Source organism: Salmo salar, chromosome ssa13 (assembly GCF_905237065.1).
Source record: "Salmo salar chromosome ssa13, Ssal_v3.1, whole genome shotgun sequence".
Classification (NCBI taxonomy): domain Eukaryota; kingdom Metazoa; phylum Chordata; class Actinopteri; order Salmoniformes; family Salmonidae; genus Salmo; species Salmo salar.
The window spans coordinates 91,044,454-91,066,755 of NC_059454.1; the positions used below are offsets into that span (position 1 = coordinate 91,044,454).

Genomic DNA, 22,302 nt, shown 5'->3' on the forward strand with positions numbered 1-22,302 from the left:
GATGGTCACTTTGACAGAGCTCCAGAGTTCCTTTGTGGAGATGGTTGTCCTTCTGGAAGGTTATCCCATCTCTGCAGCAGTCCACCAATCAGGCCTTTATGGTAGAGTGGCCAGACAGAAGCCACTCCTCAGTAAAAGGCAAAATGCACCTAAAGGACTCTCAGACCATGAGAAACAAGATTTAGATTTTCTGGTCTGATGAAACCAAGATTGAACTCTTTGGCCTGAACGCCAAGCGTCACGTCTGAAGGAAACCTGGCACCATCCCTACAGTGAAGCATGGTGGTGGCAGCATCATGCTGTGGAGATGTTTTTCAGCAGCAGGGACTGGGAGTCTGACTAGTCAGGATCGAGGGAAAGATGAACAGTTCAAAGGACAGAGATCATTGATGAAAACCTGCTCCAGAGCGCTCAGGACATCAGACTGGGGTGAAAGTTCACCTTCCAACAGGACAATAACTCTAAGCACACAGCCAAGACAATGCAGGAGTGGCTTTAGGACAAGTCTCACAGCCAGAGTCCGGACTTGAACCCGATCGAACATCTCTGGAGAGACCTAAAAATAGCTGTGCAGCGACGCTCCCTGTCCAACCTGACAGCGCTTGAGAGGATCTGCAGAGAAGAATGGTGTGCCAAGCTTGTAGCATCATACCCAAGAAGACTCGAGGCTGTAATCACTGCCAAAGGTGCTTCAATAAAGTACTGAGTAAAGGGTCTGAATACTTATGTCAGTGTGATGTTTTTTATTTTTCATACATTTGAAAACATTTCTAAAAACCTGTTTTTGCTTTGTCATTATGGGGTATTGTGTGTAGATTGAGAAAAAACAACAACATGTAATCCGTTTTAGAATAAGGCTGTAACGTAACAAATGTCAAACGGAGCAGCGGATATGGGGGTTTAAGTGAGACTTATTAGAGGTTCACAGCAAAGCACAATAATTTCATACCTTGACTACATTGAGACACGTTGACGTATGTCTCTTTATTTGTGGGAATACCTGGGAACAGATTTCCTAAATTAAACTCATTTTTTGCTGAATTCCTGGTGACTTTACATTCTTTTGACCAAAAACATAAATCCTAAAAATTCTAAAATACTTTTTTTGGGGGGTGGGGGACAAAACCAAACCACTCTCGGTCGCCTGTTGCCAACCCATTCTCTATAGGAGGAAGGGCAACCATAAACAAATACACTGCAGTAATGTAAGTGCTCACACCGAATCAATTAAATCAAACAGATAAGATGCTCATTAACAGCATACTGTCTTGAGCAGTTTACCTTGAGGCAGAGTGGATGGACTATCTCATTGCAGATGGAGCACTCCATGAGCATGAGGTTAAATTTGTCCTCCTCTTCCTCCACCGTGTCCTCCTTCCCTGCCTCCCCACACACCAGACACACCGCAGTGTGGGGCAGGACAGGCTGGAGACAACAAACACCACATTAGTATATTAGAAACTCCCCCTCTGCACAGTCACCAGATAAAATGTCCACACACATACAAAGAATGTCCAAACACTCTGCAGGTTAGTATGAGGCCTACCGCGATACACTGCCTCATGATGCAGGACTGTTTCATGCGACCTGGCCCTCCAAACTTCTTCATGTCTTTACAGAAGTGGCATTCTCCACACTCTGTCCTCAGGCACGCCTCACACTTCCGACATCGCGTCCTCCTCCTCCGGGCCCCAGACGTGCTCCGGCTGGCCGACAACTTGACCGCAGCCGCAGGAGACGAGGCCGTCATTTTGGGTTTGGGCCTGTTGGGAGGTCTCTGCTGCTGAATGGAGAAGAGGAAGAGGTAGGAGAGTCAGTTATCTTTATAGTACAACAACCCAATTGTTTATGAAAATGTATAACACTCCAAAATATACCGTAACCCTAAAGATCTTTATTTATTAAATGCATTTAAGTCAGGTATCTTTATAGTACAACAACCCAATTGTTTATGAAAATGTATAACACTCCAAAATATACCGTAACCCTAAAGATCTTTATTTATTAGTAGATGGTTAGACCAGCAAACTACAGTGAGCGGAAAAAAGTATTTGATCCCCTGCTGATTTTGTACATTTGCCCACTGACAAAGAAATTATCAGTCTATAATTTTAATGGTAGGTTTATTTGAACAGTGAGAGACAGAATAACAACAAATAAATCCAGAAAAACGCATGTCAAAAATGTTATAAATTGATTTGCATTTTAATGAGGGAAATAAGTATTTGACCCCCTCTCAATCAGAAAGATTTATGGCTCCCAGGTGTCTTTTATACAGGTAACGAGCTGAGATTAGGAGCACACTCTTAAAGGGAGGGCTCCTAACCGCAGCTTGTTACCTGTAAAAAAGACACCTGTCCACAGAAGCAATCAATCAGATTCCAAACTCTCCACCATGGCCAAGACCAAAGAGCTCTCCAAGGATGTCAGGGACAAGATTGTAGACCTACACAAGGCTGGAATGGGCTGCAAGACCATCGCCAAGCAGCTTGGTGAGAAGGTGACAACAGTTGGTGCGATTATTCGCAAATGGAAAAAACACAAAAGAACTGTCAATCTCCCTCGGCCTGGGGCTCCATGCAAGATCTCAACTTGTGGAGTTGCAATGATCATGATAACGGTGAGGAATCAGCCCAGAACTACACTGGAGGATCTTGTCAATGATCTCAAGGCAGCTGGGACCATAGTCACCAAGAAAACAATTGGTAACACACTACGCCGTGAAGGACTGAAATCCTGCAGCGCCCGCAAGGTCCCCCTGCTCAAGAAAGCACATATGCATGCCCGTCTGAAGTTTGCCAATGAACATCTGAATGATTCAGAGGACAACTGGGTGAAAGTGTTGTGGTCAGATGAGACCAAAATGGAGCTCTTTGCCATCAACTCAACTTGCCGTGTTTGGAGGAGGAGGAATGCTGCCTATGACCCCAAGAACACCATCCCCACCGTCAAAAATGGAGGTGGAAACATTATGCTTTGGGGGTGTTTTTCTGCTAAGGAGACAGGACAACTTCACCGCATCAAAGGGACGATGGACGGGCCATGTACCGTCAAATCTTGGGTGAGAACCTCCTTCCCTCAGCCAGGGCATTGAAAATGGGTCGTGGATGGGTATTCCAGCATGACAATGACACAAAAACACACAGCCAAGGCAACAAAGGAGTGGCTCAAGAAGAAGCACATTAAGGTCCTGGAGTGGCCTAGCCAGTCTCCAGACCTTAATCCCATAGAAAATCTGTGGAGGGAGCTGAAGGTTCGAGTTGCCAAACGTCAGCCTCGAAACCTTAATGACTTGGAGAAGATCTGCAAAGAGGAGTGGGACAAAATCCCTCCTGAGATGTGTGCAAACCTGGTGGCCAACTACAAGAAACGTCTGACCTCTGTGATTGCCAACAAGGGTTTTGCCACCAAGTACTAACTCATGTTTTGCAGAGGGGTCAAATACTTACTTCCCTCATTAAAATGCAAATCAATTTATAACATTTTTTACATGCGTTTTTCAGGATTTTTTTGTTGTTATTCTGTCTCTCACTGTTCAAATAAACCTACCATTAAAATTATAGACTGATCATTTCTTTGTCAGTGGGCAAACGTACAAAATCAGCAGGGGATCAAATACTTTTTTCCGCTCACTGTAGTTTGCTGGTCTAACCATCTACTACGGAAAACACAGAACCATGGGAACAGGCCTAAAGCCCTGTCATTTGAGTGAAGAGAAGGCAGAGAAAAAGGAGCCAGAGGGCAGGCTGCCTTCTGAGAATTCATTAGCGATCGAATAAACCCCTACTGCCTTCCATTCTGCTAGCAAATGTGCAATCTTTGGAAAATGAAATTGATGACCTACGCGCAAGATTAAACTACCAACATTCAAAACTAATATCTTATGCTTCATAGAGTTGTGGCTGAACGACGACATTATCAACATACAGCTGGCTGGTTATACACTGTATCGGCAGGATAGAACAGCGGCGTCTGGTAAGACAAGGGGCGGCGGATTATGTATTTTTGTAAATAACAGCTGGTGAACAATATCTAGGGAAGTCTCAAGGTTTTGCTCACCTGAGGTAGAGCATCTCCTGATAAGCTGTACGCCACACTATCTACATCTGTATTTTTTGTAGCTGTCTACATACCACCACAGACTAAGGCTGGCACTAAGACCGTACTGAATGAGCTGTATTCCGCAAACAGAAAAACACTCACCCAGAGGCGGTGCTCCTAGTAGTCGGGGGCTTTAATGCAGGAAAACTTAAATCCGTCTTACCAAATTTCTATCAGCATGTTAAATGTGCAACCAGAGGATAAAAATACATTTAAAAAAAAAAAACACCTCTGGACCACCTTTACTCCACTCACAGAGACGCATACAATGCTCTCCCTCGCCCTCCATTTGGCAAATCTGACCATAATTCTATCCTCCTGATTCCTGCAGGAAGCACCAGTGACTCAATCAATAAAAAAAAGTGGTCAGATGAAGCAGATGCTAAGCTACATGACTGTTTTGCTAGCACAGACTGGAATATGTTCCGGGATTCCTCCGATGGCATTGAGGAGTACACCACATCAGTCATTGGCTTCATCAATAAATGCATCGATGACGTCGTCTCCACAGTGACCATACGTACATACCACAACCAGAAGCCATGAATTACAAGCAACATTCGCACTGAGCTAAAGGCTAGAGCTGCCGCTTTCAAGGAGTGGGAATCTAACCTGGAAGCTTATAAGAAATCCCGCTATGCCCCCCGACGAACCATCCAACAGGCAAAGCGTCAATACAGGACTAAGATCGAATCATACTACACCGGCTCTGACGCTTGTCGGATATGACAGGGCTTGCAAACCATTACAGACTACAAAGGGAAGCACATCCGAGAGCATCCCAGTGACACGAGTCTACCAGACGAGCTAAACTACTTCTATGCTCGCTTCGAGGCAAATAACACCGAAACATGCATGAGAGCACCAGCTGTTCCGGAAGACTGTGTGATCACGCTCTCCGCAGCCGATGTGAGTAAGACCTTTAAAACAGGTCAACACGTCTGAAGCCATGAAGTGCTTTGAAAGGCTGCTCATGGCTCACAGCAACAGCATTATCTCAGAAATCCTAGACCCACTCCAATTTGCATACCACCCTAACAGACAATGCAATCTCTACTGCACTCCACACTGCCCTTTCCCCCCTGGACAAAAGAAACACCTACGTGAGAATGCTATTCATTGACTACAGCTCAGCGTTCAACAACATAGCTTATTGATGAGCTTTGAGGGCACTATGGACCCTGGGTCTAAACACCTCCCTCTGCAACTGGATCCTGGACTTCCTGACGGGCCGCCCCCAGGTGGTAAGGGTAGATAGCAACACTGATTCTCAACACAGGGGCCCCGCAGGGGTGCATGCTCAGTCCCCTCCTGTACTCCTTGTTTACTCATGACTCCACGGCCAGGCACGACTCCAACACCATCATTAAGTTTGTCGATGACAACAGTGGTAGGCCTGATCACCGACGAGACACCCTATAGGGGAGGTCAGAGACCTGGTCGTGTGGTGCCAAGAACCTCTCCCTCAACGTGATCAAGACAAAGGAGATGATTGTGGACTACAGGAAAAAGAGGACCGAGCACGCCCCCATTCTCATCGACGGGGCTGTAGTGGAGCAGGTTGAGAGCTTCAAGTTCATTGGTGTCCACATCACCAACAAACTAACTAACATGGTCCAAGGAAGCACCCCAAGACAGTCGTGAAGAGGGCACGACAAAACCTATTCCCCCTCAGGAGACTGAAAAGATTTGGCATGGGTCCTCAGATCCTTAAAAGGTTCTACAGCTGCACCATCAAGAGCATCCTGACTGGTTGCATCACTGCCTGGTATGGCAACTGCTCGGCCACCAATACAGAGGGTAGTGCGTACGGCCCAGTACATCACGGAGGCAAAGCTCCTGCCATCCAGGACCTCTACACCAGGCGGTGTCAGAGGAAGGCCCTAAAAATTGCCAAAGACTCCAGCCACCCTAGTCTGTTCGCTCTGCTTCCGCACGGCAAGCGGTACCAAAGCGCCAAGTCTAGGTCCAAGATGCATCTAAACAGCTTCTACCCCAAGCCATAAGACGCCTGAACATCTAATCAAATGGCTACCCAGACTGTTTGCATTGCATGCCCCCCCCCCCACTTTTACACCCCTGCTACTCTCTGTTGTTATCATCTATGGATAGTCACTTTAATAACTCTAACTACATGTACATATTACCTCAATTACCTCGACTAACCGGTGCCCCCACACATTGACTCTGTACCGGTACGCCCCTGTATATAGTCTCGCTATTGTTATTTTACTGCTGCTCTTTAATTACTTATTACTTTTATTTCTTATTCTTATTCGTATTTAAAAAAAAATGTAACTGCATTGTTGGTTAGGGGCCCGTAAGTAAGCATTTCACTGTAAGGTCTATACCTGTTGTATTCGGCGCATGTGACTAATACAATTTGAAGTCATCAACATCTGACCACACTCAAGTGAGAACATGCAATTTTTCTAACTCAAATCATCTGCACTCCAACATCTTAAAAGCTTGGTTTGAAAGTGTTTCCATGTTTCCCTAGCAACATTGTATGCCAAAACACTAACACTTTTACGTAACAACGAGAGGGCACAAGTTTAAATATGCTGTAAAATTCAACTGAAGGCAGTGAGAGATGGAGGGGAGGGGAGAGGGGCTGCTTTGATGTGAAGCATTTTCCATTATTGAGTCCATCTCTTCCTGAGTGTTTATTTTCCCCTCTTATTTCTGAGACAATGTTGTATGTGCCGCTCATAAAAACACACACACACACACACGGTAAAATATTTTTCTTGTTCAAAAACGTGGGATTTGGCAATAGCCATGGTCGACCCATCGGCGCAGCCAAATTCGGTCCAGTTCATGTGCAAGAACATTTGAGGCCCCCAATCTTGGCGGTGTAGAGTAATGTCTGCATTTTAAGCTAATTACCTGCAATTCTACACATGGAGCGGAGAGAAAATGTTGCAATATTGCGAATTCCCTGCGATTTAACATCCTGCAGTGGAGGTGAGAAAAATGTGCAATTCTAAATTTCATGCAATTCTATGCATTTTGCCATGGCTAATGCTGTGTTATGCTCAAACATAAAATCAATAATCCCGAATTCATTCATTTTTTCCCCCTAGCTTTTATTTTGTTGAGTTAGTTCTCAAAGATGATATATTATGCAAAAGTATTCACCCCCCTTGGCATTTTTTCTATTTTGAAGCCTTAAAATCTGGAATTAAAATTGATTTTGGGGGGGGCTGTATTATTTGATTTACACAACATGCCTACCACTTTGAAGATGCTAAATATGTTTTATTGTGAAACAAACAACAAATAAGACACAAAAAACTGAAAACTTGAGCGTGAATAACTATTCAATACTTTGTAGAGCCACCTTTTGCAGCAATTACAGCTGCAAGTCTCTTCGGGTATGCCTCTATAAGCTTGGCACATCTAGCCACTGGGATTTTTGCCCATTCTTCAAGGCAAAACTGCCCCAGCTCCTTCAAGTTGGATGGGTTCCGCTGGTGTACAGCAATCTTTAAGTCATACCACAGATTCTCAATTGGATTGAGGTCTGGGATTTGACGAGGCCATTCAAGACATTTAAATGTTTCCCCTTAAACCACTCAAGTGTTACTTTAGCAAATATGCTTAGGGTCATTGTCCTGCTGGAAGGTGAACCTCCATCCCAGTCTCCAATCTCTGGAAGACTGAAACAGGTTTCCTTCAAGAATTTCGCTGTATTTAGCACCATCCATAATTCCTTCAATTCTGACCCGTTTCCCAATCCCTGCCAATGAAAAACATAACATGATGCTGCCACCACCATGCTTCACTGTGGGGATGGTGTTCTCGGGGTGATGAGAGGTGTTGGGTTTGCGCCAGACATAGCATTTTCCTTGATGGCCAAAAACCTACATTTTAGTCTCATCTGACCAGAGTACCTTCTTCCATATGTTTGGGGAGTCTCCCAAATGCCTTTTGGCGAACACCAAACGTGTTTACTTATTTTTTTCTTTTAGCAATGGCTTTTCTCTGGCCACTCTTCCGTAAAGCCCAGCTCAGTGGAGTGTATGGCTTAAAGTGGTCCTATGGACAGATACTCCAATCTCAGCTGTGGAGCTTTGCAGCTCCTTCAGGGTCATCTTTGGTCTCCTTGTTGCCTCTCTGATTAATGCCCTCCTTGCCTGGTCTGTGAGTTTTGGTGGGTGGCCCTCTCTTGGTAGGTTTGTTGTGGTGCCATACTCTTTCCATTATTTAATAATGGATTTAATGGTGCTCCGTGGGATGTTCAAAGTTTCTGATATTTTTTATAACCCAACCCTGATCTGTACTACTCCACAACATTGTCCCTGACCTGTTTGGAGAGCTCCTTGGTCTTCATGGTGCCGCTTGCTTGGTGGTGCCTCTTGCTTAGTGGTGTTGCAGACTCTGGGGCCTTTCAGAACAGGTGTATATATACTGAGATCATGTGACAGATCATGTGACACTTAGATTGCACACAGGTGGACTTTATTTAACTAATTGTGTGACTTCTGAAGGTAATTGATTGCACTATATCTTATTTAGGGGCTTCAGAGCAAAGGGGGTGAATACATTTGCACACACCACTTTTCAATTTTTTAAACAAGTTATTTTTTTCATTTCACTTCACCAATTTGGACTATTTGGTCTATGTCCATTACATGAAATCCAAATAAAAATCAATTTAAAATTACAGGTTGTAATGCAACAAAATAGGAAAAAACGCCAAGGGTGATGAATACCTTTGCAAGACACTGTATACAGTACCAGTCAAACGATTGGACACACCTACTCATTCAAGGGTTTCTCTTTATTTTTCAATATTTTCTACATTGTAGAATAATAGTGAAGACATGAAAACTATGAAATAACACATACGGAATCATGTAGCAACCAAAAAAGTATTACATAAAAATATATTTTATATTTGAGATTCTTCAAAGTAGCCACCCTTTGCCTTGACAGCTTTGCACACTCTTGGGCTCCCGAGTGGCGCAGCGGTCTAATGCACAGCATCTCAGTGCAAGAGGCATTATTACAGTCCCTGGTTTGAATCCAGGCTGTATCACATCCAGCCGTTACTGGGAGTCCCATAGGGCGGCGCACAATTGGCCCAAGTTTGACCGGGTTTGGCCGGGTTAGGCCGTCATTGTAAATAAGAACTTGTTCTTAACTGACTTGCCTAGTTAAATAAAAAGGCTACATTTACCTAGAATGCATTTCAATCAACAGGTGTGCCTTGTTAAAAGTACATTCGTGGAATTTCTTTCCTTCTTAATGCATTTGAGCCAATCAGTTGTGTTGTGACAAGGTAGGGTGGTATACAGAAGAAGCGCTATTTGGTAAAAGACCAAGTCCATATTATGGCAAGAACAGCTCAAATAGGCAAAGAGAAACAGCAGTCCATCATTACTTTAAAACCTCTTTGGGAAAGGCGTGCCGCTAGCAGGACACCTCGACAACATCCGGTGAAATTGCAGAGCGCGAAATTCAAACTACAGTATTATAAATATTTAACTTTCATAAAATCACAAGTGTAATAGATCAAAATAAAGCGTAACTTCTTGTTAATCCAGCCGCTGTGTCAGATTTCAAAAAGGCTTTATGGCAAAAGCACACCATGCGATTATCTGAGGACAGCGCCTCGCATACAAACACATGAAAAACATATTTCAACCAGGCAGGTGCGACACGAAAGTCAGAAATAGCGATATAATAAATGCCTTACCTTTGATGATCTTCTTCTGTTGGCACTCCAAAAGGTCCCAGTTACATCACAAATGGTCCTTTTGTTCGATAATGTCCTTCTTTACATCCATAAAAACTCAGTTTAGCTGGCGCGCTTCAGTCAATAATCCACCCAGTTTCTCTCCATCAAAATGCATACAAAATGAATCCCAAATGTTACTAATAAACTTTTCCAAACAAGTTAAACAACGTTTATAATCAAACCTTAGGTACCCTAATACGTAAATAAACAATACAATTTAAGACGGAGAATCGTTAGTCTTTACCGGAGAAAAATACCAAAGAACGCGCTCTCATTTACACGCTTGGTAACACTACAGTCAAAATGGGAGCCACCTAGAAAAACAGTTTTTTTCCAAAAACCAGCCTGAAACTTTCTAAAGACTGTTGACATCTAGTGGAAGCCCTAGGAACTGCAATCTGGGAGGACTTCACCTTATAATAAAAGTGAGCCATTGAAAATAGTGGTAGGCTGAATTTGTTTTTTGGGAGGGATGGTTTGTCCTCGGGGTTTCGCCTGCCATATCAGTTCTGTTATACTCACATGCATACTTTCCACAGTTTTAGAAACTTTAGAGTGTTTTCTATCCAAATCTACCAATTATATGCATATCCTAGCTTCTGGGCCTGAGTAACAGGCAGTTTACTGTGGGGACACTTTTCATCCGGACATCAAAATACTGCCCCCTATCCCAAACAACTTCATTTTATGGAGGTCAGTCAATCCGGAAAATTTCAAGAACTTTTCAAGTTTCTTCAAGTGCAGTCTCAAAAACCACAAGCGCTATGATGAAACTGTCTCTCATGAAGACCGCCACAGGAAAGGAAGACACAGAGTTAACTCTAATGAACTTATCCTCTGCAGCAGAGGTAACTGCACCTCAGATTGCAGACCAAATAAATGCTTCAGAGTTCAAGTAACAGACACATCTCAACATCAACTGTTCAGAGGGGACCGTGTGAAATCAGGCATTCATGGTCGAATTGCCTGAAATAAATCACTATAAAAAGGACACCAATAATAAAAATAATAAGAAGAAGAGACTTGCTTGGGTCAAGAAACACAAGTAATGGACATTAGACAGGTGGAAATCTGTCCTTTGAGTCCAAATTTGAGATTTTTTCGTTCCAACCGCTGAGTCTTTGTGAGACGCAGAGTAGGTGAACGGATGATCTCCAAATGTGTGGTTCCCACCGTGAAGCATGGAGGAGGAGGTGTGATAGTGTGGGGGTGCTTTGTTGATGACACTGTGATTTATTTAGAATTAAAAAGGCACACTACCACAGCATTCTGCAGCGATACGCCATCCCATCTGGTTTGCGCTTAGTGGGACTATCATTTGTTTTTCAACAGGACAATGACACAACACACCTCCAGGCTGAGTAAGGGCAAAATACCAAGAAGGAGAGTGATGGAATGCTGCATCAGATGACCTGGCCTCCACAATCACCCGACCTCAACCCAATTGAGATGGTTTGGGATGAGTTGGACCGCAGAGTGAAGGAAAAGCAGCCAACAAGTGCTCAGCATATGTGGGAACTCCTTCAAGACTGTTGGAAAAGCATTACTCATAGGGCGGCGCACAATTGGCCCAGTGTCGTCCAAGGTAGGGGAGGGTTTGGCCAGGGTAGGGTTTGGCCAGGGTAGGCCATCATTGTTAATAAGAATTTGTTCTTAACCGACTTGCCTAGTTAAATAAAAAGCGGGTTGAGAGAATGCCAAGAGTGTGCAAAGCTGTTATCAAGGCACAGGGTGGCTACTTTGAAGAATCTCAAGTATATTTTGATTTGTTTAACACTTTTTTGGTTACGACATGATTCCATGTGTGTTATTTCATAGTTTTGATGTCTTCACAATTATTCTACTATGTAGAAAATAGTAAAAATAAACAAAAAACCCAAAATGAGTAGGTGAGTCCTAACTTTTGACTGGTACTGTATATAGGTACATTATCTTTTCTACATATTTCAAAATTACAACTTAGGTGGGCCGAAAAACCCTTAGTGGAACACCCAAGCATTTTTTATACAGAACAATCCCTTATATAGATGTACTGTACGCAAACAACAAGGAAATACAGGCTATGCCTGGTCACTAAAAAGGAGAAGACCCAGGGGATATTAGCTACTGCAAACAAACTCATATTTTAAATCATATTCAAAAATCACACTGATATTTGTTATACTATTTTGATATTGAATACTGCAGAGTAGGGCTTGCAAGTTACGCATTTCACTGTACTTGTGCACGTGACAAATAAAACTTTAAACATCCCGAGGGTACTGTGAATTAATCTATATTAGGCAGACTATTGGAGGATGGTTTCTATACTGAACAAAAATACAAACGCAACATGTAAAGTCTTGGTTCCATGTTTCATGAGCTGAAGATCCAGAAATGTTCCATACACAAAAAGGTTATTTCTCCCAAATTTTGTGCACGTTTGTTTACATCCCTGTTAGTGAGTATTTCTCCTTTGCCAAGATAACGCATCCACCTGACAGATGTGTCATATCAAGAAGCTGATTAAACAGCATGATCAGTACACAGATGGACTGATCATGCTGGGGACAATAAAAAGCCACTCTAAAATGTTCAGTTGTCACACAACACAATGCCACAGATGTCTCAAGTTTTGAGAGAGTGTGCAATTGGCATGTTGACTGCAGGAATGTCCACCAGAACTGTTGGCAGAGAATTTAATGTTAATTTCTCTACCATAAGCCACCTCCAATGTCATTTTAGAGAATTTGGCAGTACATCCATCTGGCCTCACAACCGCAGACCATGTGTAACCAGTCCATCCCAGTACCTCCACATCAAGCTTCTTCAGCTGCGGGATCGTCTGTGACCAGCCACCCAGACAGCTGATGAAACTGAGGAGAATTGGTCTGTAATAAAGCCCTTTTTGTGGGGAAAAACTCATTCTAATTGGCTGCGCCCCTGCCCAGTCATGTGAAATCCATAGATTAGGGCCGAAATGAATTAACTTCAATTGACTGATTTCCTTATTTAACTGTAAAATCGTTGAAATTGTTGCATGTATACTTTTGTTCAGTATGCTTCAAAGAGATACTGCACTTATCACGACCGTTCACCCATAGATCACAGGGTTATAATGTACTTCACCAAGCGGCACATACTTATATATGGTTATATACACTACATAGCCAAAAGTATGTGGGCAGCCTTTCAAATTAGTGGATTCGGCTATTTCAGCCACACTCATTGCGGACAGGTGTATAAAAATGGAGTAGACAAACATTGGCAGTAGAATGGCCCGTACTGAAGATCTCAGTGACTTTCAGCGTGGCACCGTCATAGGATACTACCTTTCCAACAAGTCAGTTTGTCAAATTTCTGCCCTGCTAGAGCTGCTCCGGTCAACTGTAAGTGCTGTTATTGTGAAGTGGAAATGTCTAGAAGCAACAACAGATCAGCCGCGAATTGGTAGGCCACACAAGCTCACAGAACAGGGCCACGAGAAGATAAGCGCATAGCACGTAAAAAAAATAAAAAAATAATAATAATAATAAATACATTTAAAAATAAAAATAAAAAAAAAAAAAAATCGCCTGTCCTCGGTTGCAACACTCACTACAGAGTTAGAAACTGCCTCTGGAAGCAACATCAGCCTCAGAACTGTTTGTCGGGAGCTTTATGAAATGGGTTTCCATGGCCGAGCAGCCGAGCAGCCTAACACCATGCCCAAACCGGACACAGGCGTGTGTACGCAAGTTGATTTTGTCCCCCCACACCAAACGCAATCACGAAACACAGGTTGAAATATCAAAACAAACTCTGAACCAATTATATTAATTTGGGGACATGTCGAAAAGCAATTTGTCCTGGGATATAAAATGTTGAGTTGTTATTTTACCTGATATGCAAAGTCCTCTACTCCGACAATTAACCACACATAAAACGGTTACCGAATAGTTTCTAGTCATCTCGCCTCCTTCCAGGCTTTTTCTTTTTGGACTTTATATGGCGATTGGCATCAAACTTTCATAATAAGGTGTATTACCACTACCGACCTCAGTTCATCTTTCAATCACCCACGTGTGTATAACCAATGAGGAGATGACACGTGGGTATTTGCTTCTAAAAGACAATGAGGAGATAGGAGAGGCAGGACTTGCATCACGTTCGGAATAACAAATAGAAGCATCTATTTTAGTGCTTGGGAACGAAGACGCTCGTTGGCAGGTGCGAGCAGTGTGGGTGCAATGATTGAATAACATGTATGTGTACATTTATTTTGCAACGCTTGCACACTTGACACGTCCGGCTTGGGTAGCATGTAAGATCACCATGCGCAATGCCAAATGTCAGCTGGAGTGGTGTAAAGCTCGCTGCCGCCATTGGACTCTGGAGCAGTGGAAACGTGTTCTCTGGAGTAATGAATCACACTTCACCTTCTGGCAGTCCGACGGATGAATCTGGGTTTGGCGGAAGCCAGGAGAACGCTACCTGCCCGTATCCATAGTGCCAACTGTAAAGTTTGGTGGATGATGAATAATGGTCTGGGGCGTTTTTTCATGGTTTGGGCTAGGCCCCTTTGTTCCAGTGAAGGGAATTCTTAACGCTACAGCAAACAATGACATTCTAGACCATTCTGTGCTTCCAACTTTGTGGCAACAGTTTGGGGAAGGCCCGTTCCTGTTTCTGCATGACAATTTCCCAGTGCACAAAGCGAGGTCCATACAGAAATGGTTTGCTGAGATCGGTGTGGAAGAACTTGACTGGCCTGCACAGAGCCCTGACCTCAACCCCATCGAACACCTTTGGGATGAATTGGAACGCCAACTGCAACTAGGACGAATCGCCAAACATCAGTGCCCGACCTCACTAATGCTCGTGGCTGAATGGAAGCAAGTCCCAGCAGCAATGTTCCAACGTCTAGTGGAAAGCTTTCCCAGAAGAGTGGAGGCTGTTATAGCAGCAAAGGAGGGACCAATTCCCTATTAATGCCCATGGTTTTGGAAAGAGATATTCAACAAGCAGGTGTCCATGTACTTTTGTACTGTATATACACTGAACAAAAATATAAAGAAACAAACACAAGGTTTTACTGGAGTTACAGTTCATATAAGGAAATCAGTCACTTAGGCCCTAATCTATGGGATTTCACATGACTGGGAAAACAGATATGCATCTATTGGTCACAGACACCTTCAAAAAAAAGTAGAGGCGTGGATCAGAAAACCAGTCAGTATCTGGTGTGGCCATTTTCCTTATGCAGTGCAACATTTTCACATAGAGTTGATCTGACTGTTGATTGTGGAATGGTGTCCCTCCCACTCTTCAAATGGCTGTGCGAAGTTCCTGGACATTGGCGGGAACTGGAACATGCTGCCGTACACGTCGATCCAGAGCATTCCAAACATACTCAATCGGTGACATGTTTGGTGAGTATGCAGGCCATGGAAGAACTGGGCCATTTTCAGCTTCCAGGAATTCTGTACAGATCCTTGCGACATGGGCCCGTGCATGATCATGCTCAAACATGAGGTGATGGCGGCGGATGAACGGCACGACAATGGGTCTCAGGATCTCGTCACGGTATCTCTGTGCATTCAAATTGCCATCTATAAAATGCAATTGTGTTCATTGTCCGTAGCTTATGCCTGCCCATAACCACACCATGGGGCACTCCGTTCACAACATTGACATCAGCAAACCGCTCGCCCACACAACACCATACACGTGGTCTGCAGATGTGATGCTGGTTGGACGTACTGCCAAATTCTAAAACTAAGTTGGAGGCAGCTTTTGGTAGAGAAAGGAACATTAACCTGTTAGGGCTAGGGGGCAGTATTTACACGGCCGGATAAAAAACGTACCCGATTTAATCTGGTTATTACTACTGCCCAGAAACTAGAATATGCATATAATTATTGGCTTTGGATAGAAAACACCCTAACGTTTCTAAATCTGTTTGAATGGTGTCTGTGAGTATAACAGAACTCATATGGCAGGCAAAAACCTGAGAAGATTCCTTACAGGAAGTGGCCTGTCTGACAAGTTCTTGTTCTTCTTGACTCTCTTTATTGAAAACTGAGGATCTTTGCTGTAACGTGACACTTCCTACGCTCCCATAGGCTCTCAGAACCCGGGAAAAAGCTGAATGATGTAATTCCAGCACCTGGCTGAAAAACATTAGCGCCTTTGGTAAGTGGTTTATCAGAGGACAATGAGACTGAGGCGCGTGTACGAGGCGACCCCATGTTTTTATTTTCTCTCTCTTTGTACTAAAACACAGATTCCCGGTCGGAATATTATCGCTTTTTTACGAGGAAAATGGCATAAAAATTGACTTTAAACAGCGGTTGACATGCTTCGAAGTACGGTAATGGAATATTTAGAATTTTTTTGTCACGAAACGCGTCGGGCGCGTCACCCTTCTTTACCCTTTCGGATAGTGTCTTGAACGCACGAACAAAACGCCGCTATTTGGATATAACTATGGATTATTTTGAACCAAACCAACATTTGTTATTGAAGTAGAAGTCCTGGGAGTGCATTCTGACGAAGAACAGCAAAGGTAATAACATTTTTCTTATAGTAAATCTGACTTTGGTGAGGGCTAAACTTGGTGGGTGTCTAAATAGCTAGCCCTGTGGCGCGGGGTTTTCTACTTAGAATATTGCATAATGTGCTTTCACCGAAAAGCTATTTTAAAATCGGACATAGCGAGTGCATAGAGGAGTTCTGTATCTATAATTCTTAAAATAATTGTTGTTTTTTGTGAACGTTTATCGTGAGTAATTTAGTAAATTCACCGGAAGTTTGCGGGGGGTATGCTAGTTCTGAACGTCACGTGCTAATGTAAAAAGCTGGTTTTTGATATAAATATGAACAAAACATGCATGTATTGTATAACATAATGTCCTAAGATTGTCATCTGATGAAGATCAAAGGTTAGTGCTGCATTTAGCTGTGGTTTGGGTTTATGTGACATTATATGCTAGCTTGAAAAATGGGTGTCTGATTATTTCTGTCTGGGTACTCTGCTGACATGATCTAATGTTTTGCTTTCGTTGTAAAGCCTTTTTGAAATCGGACAGTGTGGTTAGATTAACGAGAGTCTTGTCTTTAAAATGGTGTAAAATAGTCATATGTTTGAGAAATTGAAGTAATAGCATTTCTAAGGTATTTGAATAACGCGCCATGAGATTCCACTGGCTGTTACGTACGTGGGACGAAATCGTCCCACTGGCCCTAGAGAAGTTAAATTCTCTGGAAACATCTCTGGTGGACACTCCTGCAGTCAGCATGCCAATTGCACGCTCCCTCAAAACTTGAGACATCTGTGGCATTGTGTTGTTTGACAAAACTGCACATTTTAGAGTGGCCTTTATTGTCCCCAGCACAAGGTGCACCTGTGTAATGATCATGCTGTTTAATCAGATTCTTTATATGCCACACCTGTCAGGGGGATGGATTGTCTTGGCAAAGGAGAAACGCTCACTAACAGGGATGTAAACAAATGTGTGCACAAAATTTGAGAGAAATACGTTTTTTGTGCGTATGGGATCTCAGCTTTTTAGCCTACTCGAGTATTTCATATCTATTGCTTCTGATATTGCTATGTAACCCAGATTATTGTCTCTTTCCAATTATACCTGACAAATTGTCAATTTTTGATACTTTATATATTCCTTTTTAATATGCATCGACTCCCCATTTGCCAGTCTCTAATTAACTATCTGCTTGCACCTGTTGCGCCTGTTATGCACATCATGTGTTTTAAGTACGTGTCTTCTATTTGTTTGTACAGCACTGATGAAGGCATGAGGCCAAAACGTATGCTCAGTTTATTGAATTTGTTTTATTAGCACCTTGCACTTTCTGTATTATTTTGAGTGTGGATTAAATTAATGATATTATTTTTGCATCTTGGCCTCTTTGGGTTATGCCTCTTCATGGTTGAGTGCAAGTACTTTTTGAACTCTACAGATACTCTTCCACGCACTAGCCACCTTTCATTCTATCCTGAGCTAACCCTCATACTGACTTTCTATCTATTATTTCAGCTCGTGAAACATGGGACCAACACTTTACATGTTGCGTTTAGATTTTTGTTCAGTGTATAACCTAGCTGTGTACAGTATATGGGGATGGGGCACGAGCTATACCAGAGGAAATGTGGTTACTGTGAATTCAAATGGCAGGTATCCAACAGGCACTTGTTTCCATAGCAACCCACGGTACAGAACATGTGTTACTTTCCCCCCATCCTGTGATTTTCAGTTGGAAAGGGCATGTACTAAGGAAATGCAGGTGAATGCTGACTGACTGCTCAGAGCTACACCAGCAACACTGGGTGTGTGTACTGCTTTATATTTCTATCTGAAGAGCATTATGCAAAACACAATATGTGAGTCAGAATAATAACAACATTGAAATTGCTAATTCACTAATCCCTTTGATCCTCATACTAAATCACTAAGCTGTGCACACTCCACCTCCTCCCTATCCTCACTCAATGACCAACCAGCGGGACTAACAGGTTTTGCAAGAATAAAACCACAAACCGCTTTGGAAGAATTTGCATGATGTAATGAGGTGTTTGAATTCAATAGAATGGTTATGTCATCATAACATTCTCCACCTAGCCTAGTGAGAGCAGTAGGAAGAGATGAGAGAAATCAGTGATCACAATTACAGCGAGGAATGGAACAAAAAACAGCCACAGCCAAATCAGGTGTATCAGATTTCTATAGCAACATCAGCAGTGCACATTTTCCAAGGATCAGCATAGCAACAACAAACGTCCTACTATTCCTGTGGCATGCAGGGAGAGATGGGTAGCCAACCAAGTGCTGCTACCACTGGACAGAGAAAAGGCAAATAACCTATCAGCAAAGAACATCAGGGTCAGAGGCTAAACCTTGCCTTGTTCTAGACTTATCCTAAAACAAGTGTACACCAAGCAGAGTGGCTAGGCTGGGGTGATCAGAGATCTAGGCAAAATTATATTTTATTTTAGATATTGGGGGCATCGATAATCTGTGGTGGAATCCAAGGATCTCTGTTTGGATTACAGACTCGGGGCCTGACTGAGCCAGAGAGGAAGTGCAGATAACTAAAGAAGACTCGTTTTCTTATGCTCCCTCTTGTCTCTCTGTGGCAGACATACAGTGCATTCGGGAAGTATTCAGACCCCTTGACTTTTTCCACATTTTGTTACATTACAGCCCTATTCTAAAATTGATTAAATCGTTTTTTCCCTGAAATCAGTCTACACACAATACCCAATAATCACAAAGCAAAAACAGGTTGACATTTTTGAAAATGTATTTTTTTAAAAAAGTAAACTTTGTCACAAGCGCCGAATACGACAAGTGTAGACTTTGCCGTAAAATGCTTACTTACAAGCCCTTAACCAACAGCGTAGTTCAAGAAGAAGAAAATATTTACCAAGTACACTAAAATAATAAATAATAATAAAAAAGTAACTCAATAAGAATAACAATAACGAGGCTATACTGTATACAGGGGTCACCGGTACCGAGTCAGTGTGCAGGGGTACAGGCTAGTTGAGGTAATCTGTACATGTAGGTGGGGGCAAAGTGACTATGCATAGATAACAAACAAACAGCGTGTAGCAGCAGTGTACAAAAAGGGAGGGGGGGTGTCCAATGTAAATTGTCCGTTGGCGATTTTATGAATTGTTCAGTCGTCTTATGACTTGGGGGTAGAAGCTGTTGAGGAGCCTTTTGGTCTGAGACTTGGCGCTCCGGTACCTCTTGCCGTGTGGTAGCAGAGAAAAGAGTCTATAACTTGGTTGACTGGAGTCTCTGACAATTGTATGGGCTTTCCTCTGACACTGCCTATTATATAGGTCCTGGATGGCAGGAAGCTTGGCTGATGTACTGGGCCGTTCGCACTACCCTCTGTAGCGCCTTGCGGTCAGATGCCAAGCAGTTGCCATACCAGGCGGTGATGCAACCGGTCAGGATGCTCTCAATGGTGCAGCTGTAGAACCTTTTGAGGATCTGGGGACCCATGCCAAATATCACATTTACATACAGTGCCTTGCGAAAGTATTCGGCCCCCTTGAACTTTTCGACCTTTTGCCACATTTCAGGCTTCAAACATAAGATATAAAACTGTAATTTTTTGTGAAGAATCAACAACAAGTGGGACACAATTATGAAGTGGAACGAAATTTATTGGATATTTCAAACTTTTTTAACAAATAAAAAACGGAAAAATTGGCCGTGCAAAATTATTCAGCCCCCTTAATTAAGTTAATACTTTGTAGCGCCACCTTTTGCTGCGATTACAGATGTAAGTCGCTTGGGGTAAGTCTCTATCAGTTTTGCACATCGAGAGCAATATATAGTCAGCAATATGTTTGAAACATCAAATCGCAGTATCGGATCGCAATACATATAGAATCATAATACATATCGTATCGGCACCTAAGTATCGTGATAATATTGTACCGTGAGGTCCCTGGCAATTCCTAGCCCTAACATAGTGTTCTATGATCTGTCCTGTCACCGATCACCTCCTTGACATATCTATCACAAGCAACCATAGACAATGACAGAGGATCCATTTGCCCACATCAAAAGTCATAACCCAACAGGTTACCTGACAGCATTTTGTGATTTTCAAGTTAACCTGCCTCAAAGGAGTACGGATCTATCGCTGTCTGATCGGACCTGACCCCAAAGGACCACAGACCTTACATGAGAAAATATGTTCCAGACAGCCCTCCACATTGTCCAGAAAATCCCCTCGTCTCCCAGCAACACAATAGGATTGGGAATCCTGCAGAGCAGTGACAGAAGGGTGTAAAACTCTGTCTAAAAAGAGGAAGGGAAACTAACTTTACAGAACCTGAACTGACCCATCAGTCAGTCTCTGGAAGCTGGGGTCACTGAGTGACATAAGATGTTCCTCATCATATCCCAAATGGAGACTGTACAGGAAGCATAATATCTCCAGGCAAGGTCATGCAATGACAGAAATGTAGCTTATCCATCTCATCAGCGTCAAAGCCTTACATGCCTAGAAAGTTTGTCATCTGTAAACTATGTAATGTATTACCAGAGCACACAAGTAGGTATGTTATGTAGCTAGCTAGTAGGGCCCTGTGATTTGGTTAATCATATCACATGACATGAATTTTAACCTTTATTTAAAGCTTTTTTATCAAAGCTGTCCCATTTTCTTTTTATGTCAGATGGTCCAGAACCATCCTCAGACAATTGCTTTTATTTTTGGTCTAATTCTCATTTCTGGAAAAGGCTTAAAATAATGGTGAAAATCCAGGTCATGTGACATGATTAACCAAGACATGACCCTAGATCTAAGTTATGATGATGAACATTCCTCTACAAACCAGCGTGCTATTCCTTAGCTCAGCAAAGCTGAGGTTCAGCAGAGGAGTTGGAGTATGTGCCACAGTGTAATAACCTACTGCGTCACAGGAAGACCTGCTCAATTTGAATAGCCCATATCCACACAGGCACACGCCCAATCAGTCATACAGCACAAACAAACACAATGTGTGATTTTAGATAAAACACCACTGCTGGTAAACCTCAAGAGGAAACGCAAGCGAGGAATAATAGAGTCAAGGCCGTCTTAGACTGAAGCACTGTGAGCGCCCAGAGGTACTGTCAAAAAAGATAGCTCGTGATTTATTTTAGGCTACTTCGTGAAAATGTATGTATGGCGATCAAAAAGGTTTGTTGCCAATGCCCCCCCCCCAAAAAAAACAGTTGTCCAAACATTGCCACTGATATTGTGGGCTTCTGGGGGATTTACAAGCCTAATTCATTTGCTCTTGATATACCTCAAAGGCATTTATCTCAATCAATCTATCATCTCATAGGCACTGTAAAAAAAAATATATATAATCTGCAACCAGACCGTTGAGATGGAGGTGATATGTTTAGTTTTTTGGAACCCCAAAAACATGCACATCCCTATCGAACAGGAACGCCACGTACAAATGCTGTGTTGATATCAACAGGGAGGACAAAATATCTTCCGCCATCTCATCTGTGGCAGGATCGAAAAGAATCAAACTGTATCCAATGATAAATACACTCACAGTCAGTGTATAATTGGAAGGGGCTGTGGAATGCAGTGCTATGACTATGTGGCAGAGGAGTCTATACACAAACACAATCTTCCTCAGCGTTTACATGCACAATCTCCTGGCTCATTTACGTGCCATAGCCAATTCATACGGTACACATCAACTATATTCCCTCATTATCATACACAATTGCAGGCACAATAAATATATTATATGCATCAGATGTATTCTTCCCTGTTCATACATACGAACCTATTAAATATTCATCTCTAATCTGCATCTTTCTGCCTGATCTCTCACACACATTCTTGTTGTTTATCTCGTTTCTCTTCCCTGTTCTGGAACAACCAGTAGTTTCCCTGAGGACTGACGCTGCTGTCTGAACGGTCTGTGCCATCTCACCTCCTTA

At 42.7% G+C, this 22,302-nt stretch overlaps 1 protein-coding gene across 5 annotated transcripts in view; it reads right to left on the bottom strand.

The window, feature by feature from the left end:
* LOC106568226 (lysine-specific demethylase 2B) overlaps positions 1–22,302 on the bottom strand; it is a 49,188-nt gene that overhangs the window by 8,887 nt on the left and 17,999 nt on the right. For 3 of the 5 annotated variants that reach the window (XM_014138377.2, XM_045692409.1, XM_014138375.2), the window contains exons 13-14: positions 1,547–1,783; positions 1,282–1,425 (exon numbers count right to left, since the gene is read on the bottom strand). In XM_014138377.2, the coding sequence (XP_013993852.1) occupies positions 1,282–1,425; positions 1,547–1,783 (381 nt within the window). The remainder of the gene's footprint in view (positions 1–1,281; positions 1,426–1,546; positions 1,784–22,302) is intronic. The other 2 variants (XM_045692410.1, XM_014138376.2) reach the window with 1 other exon arrangement.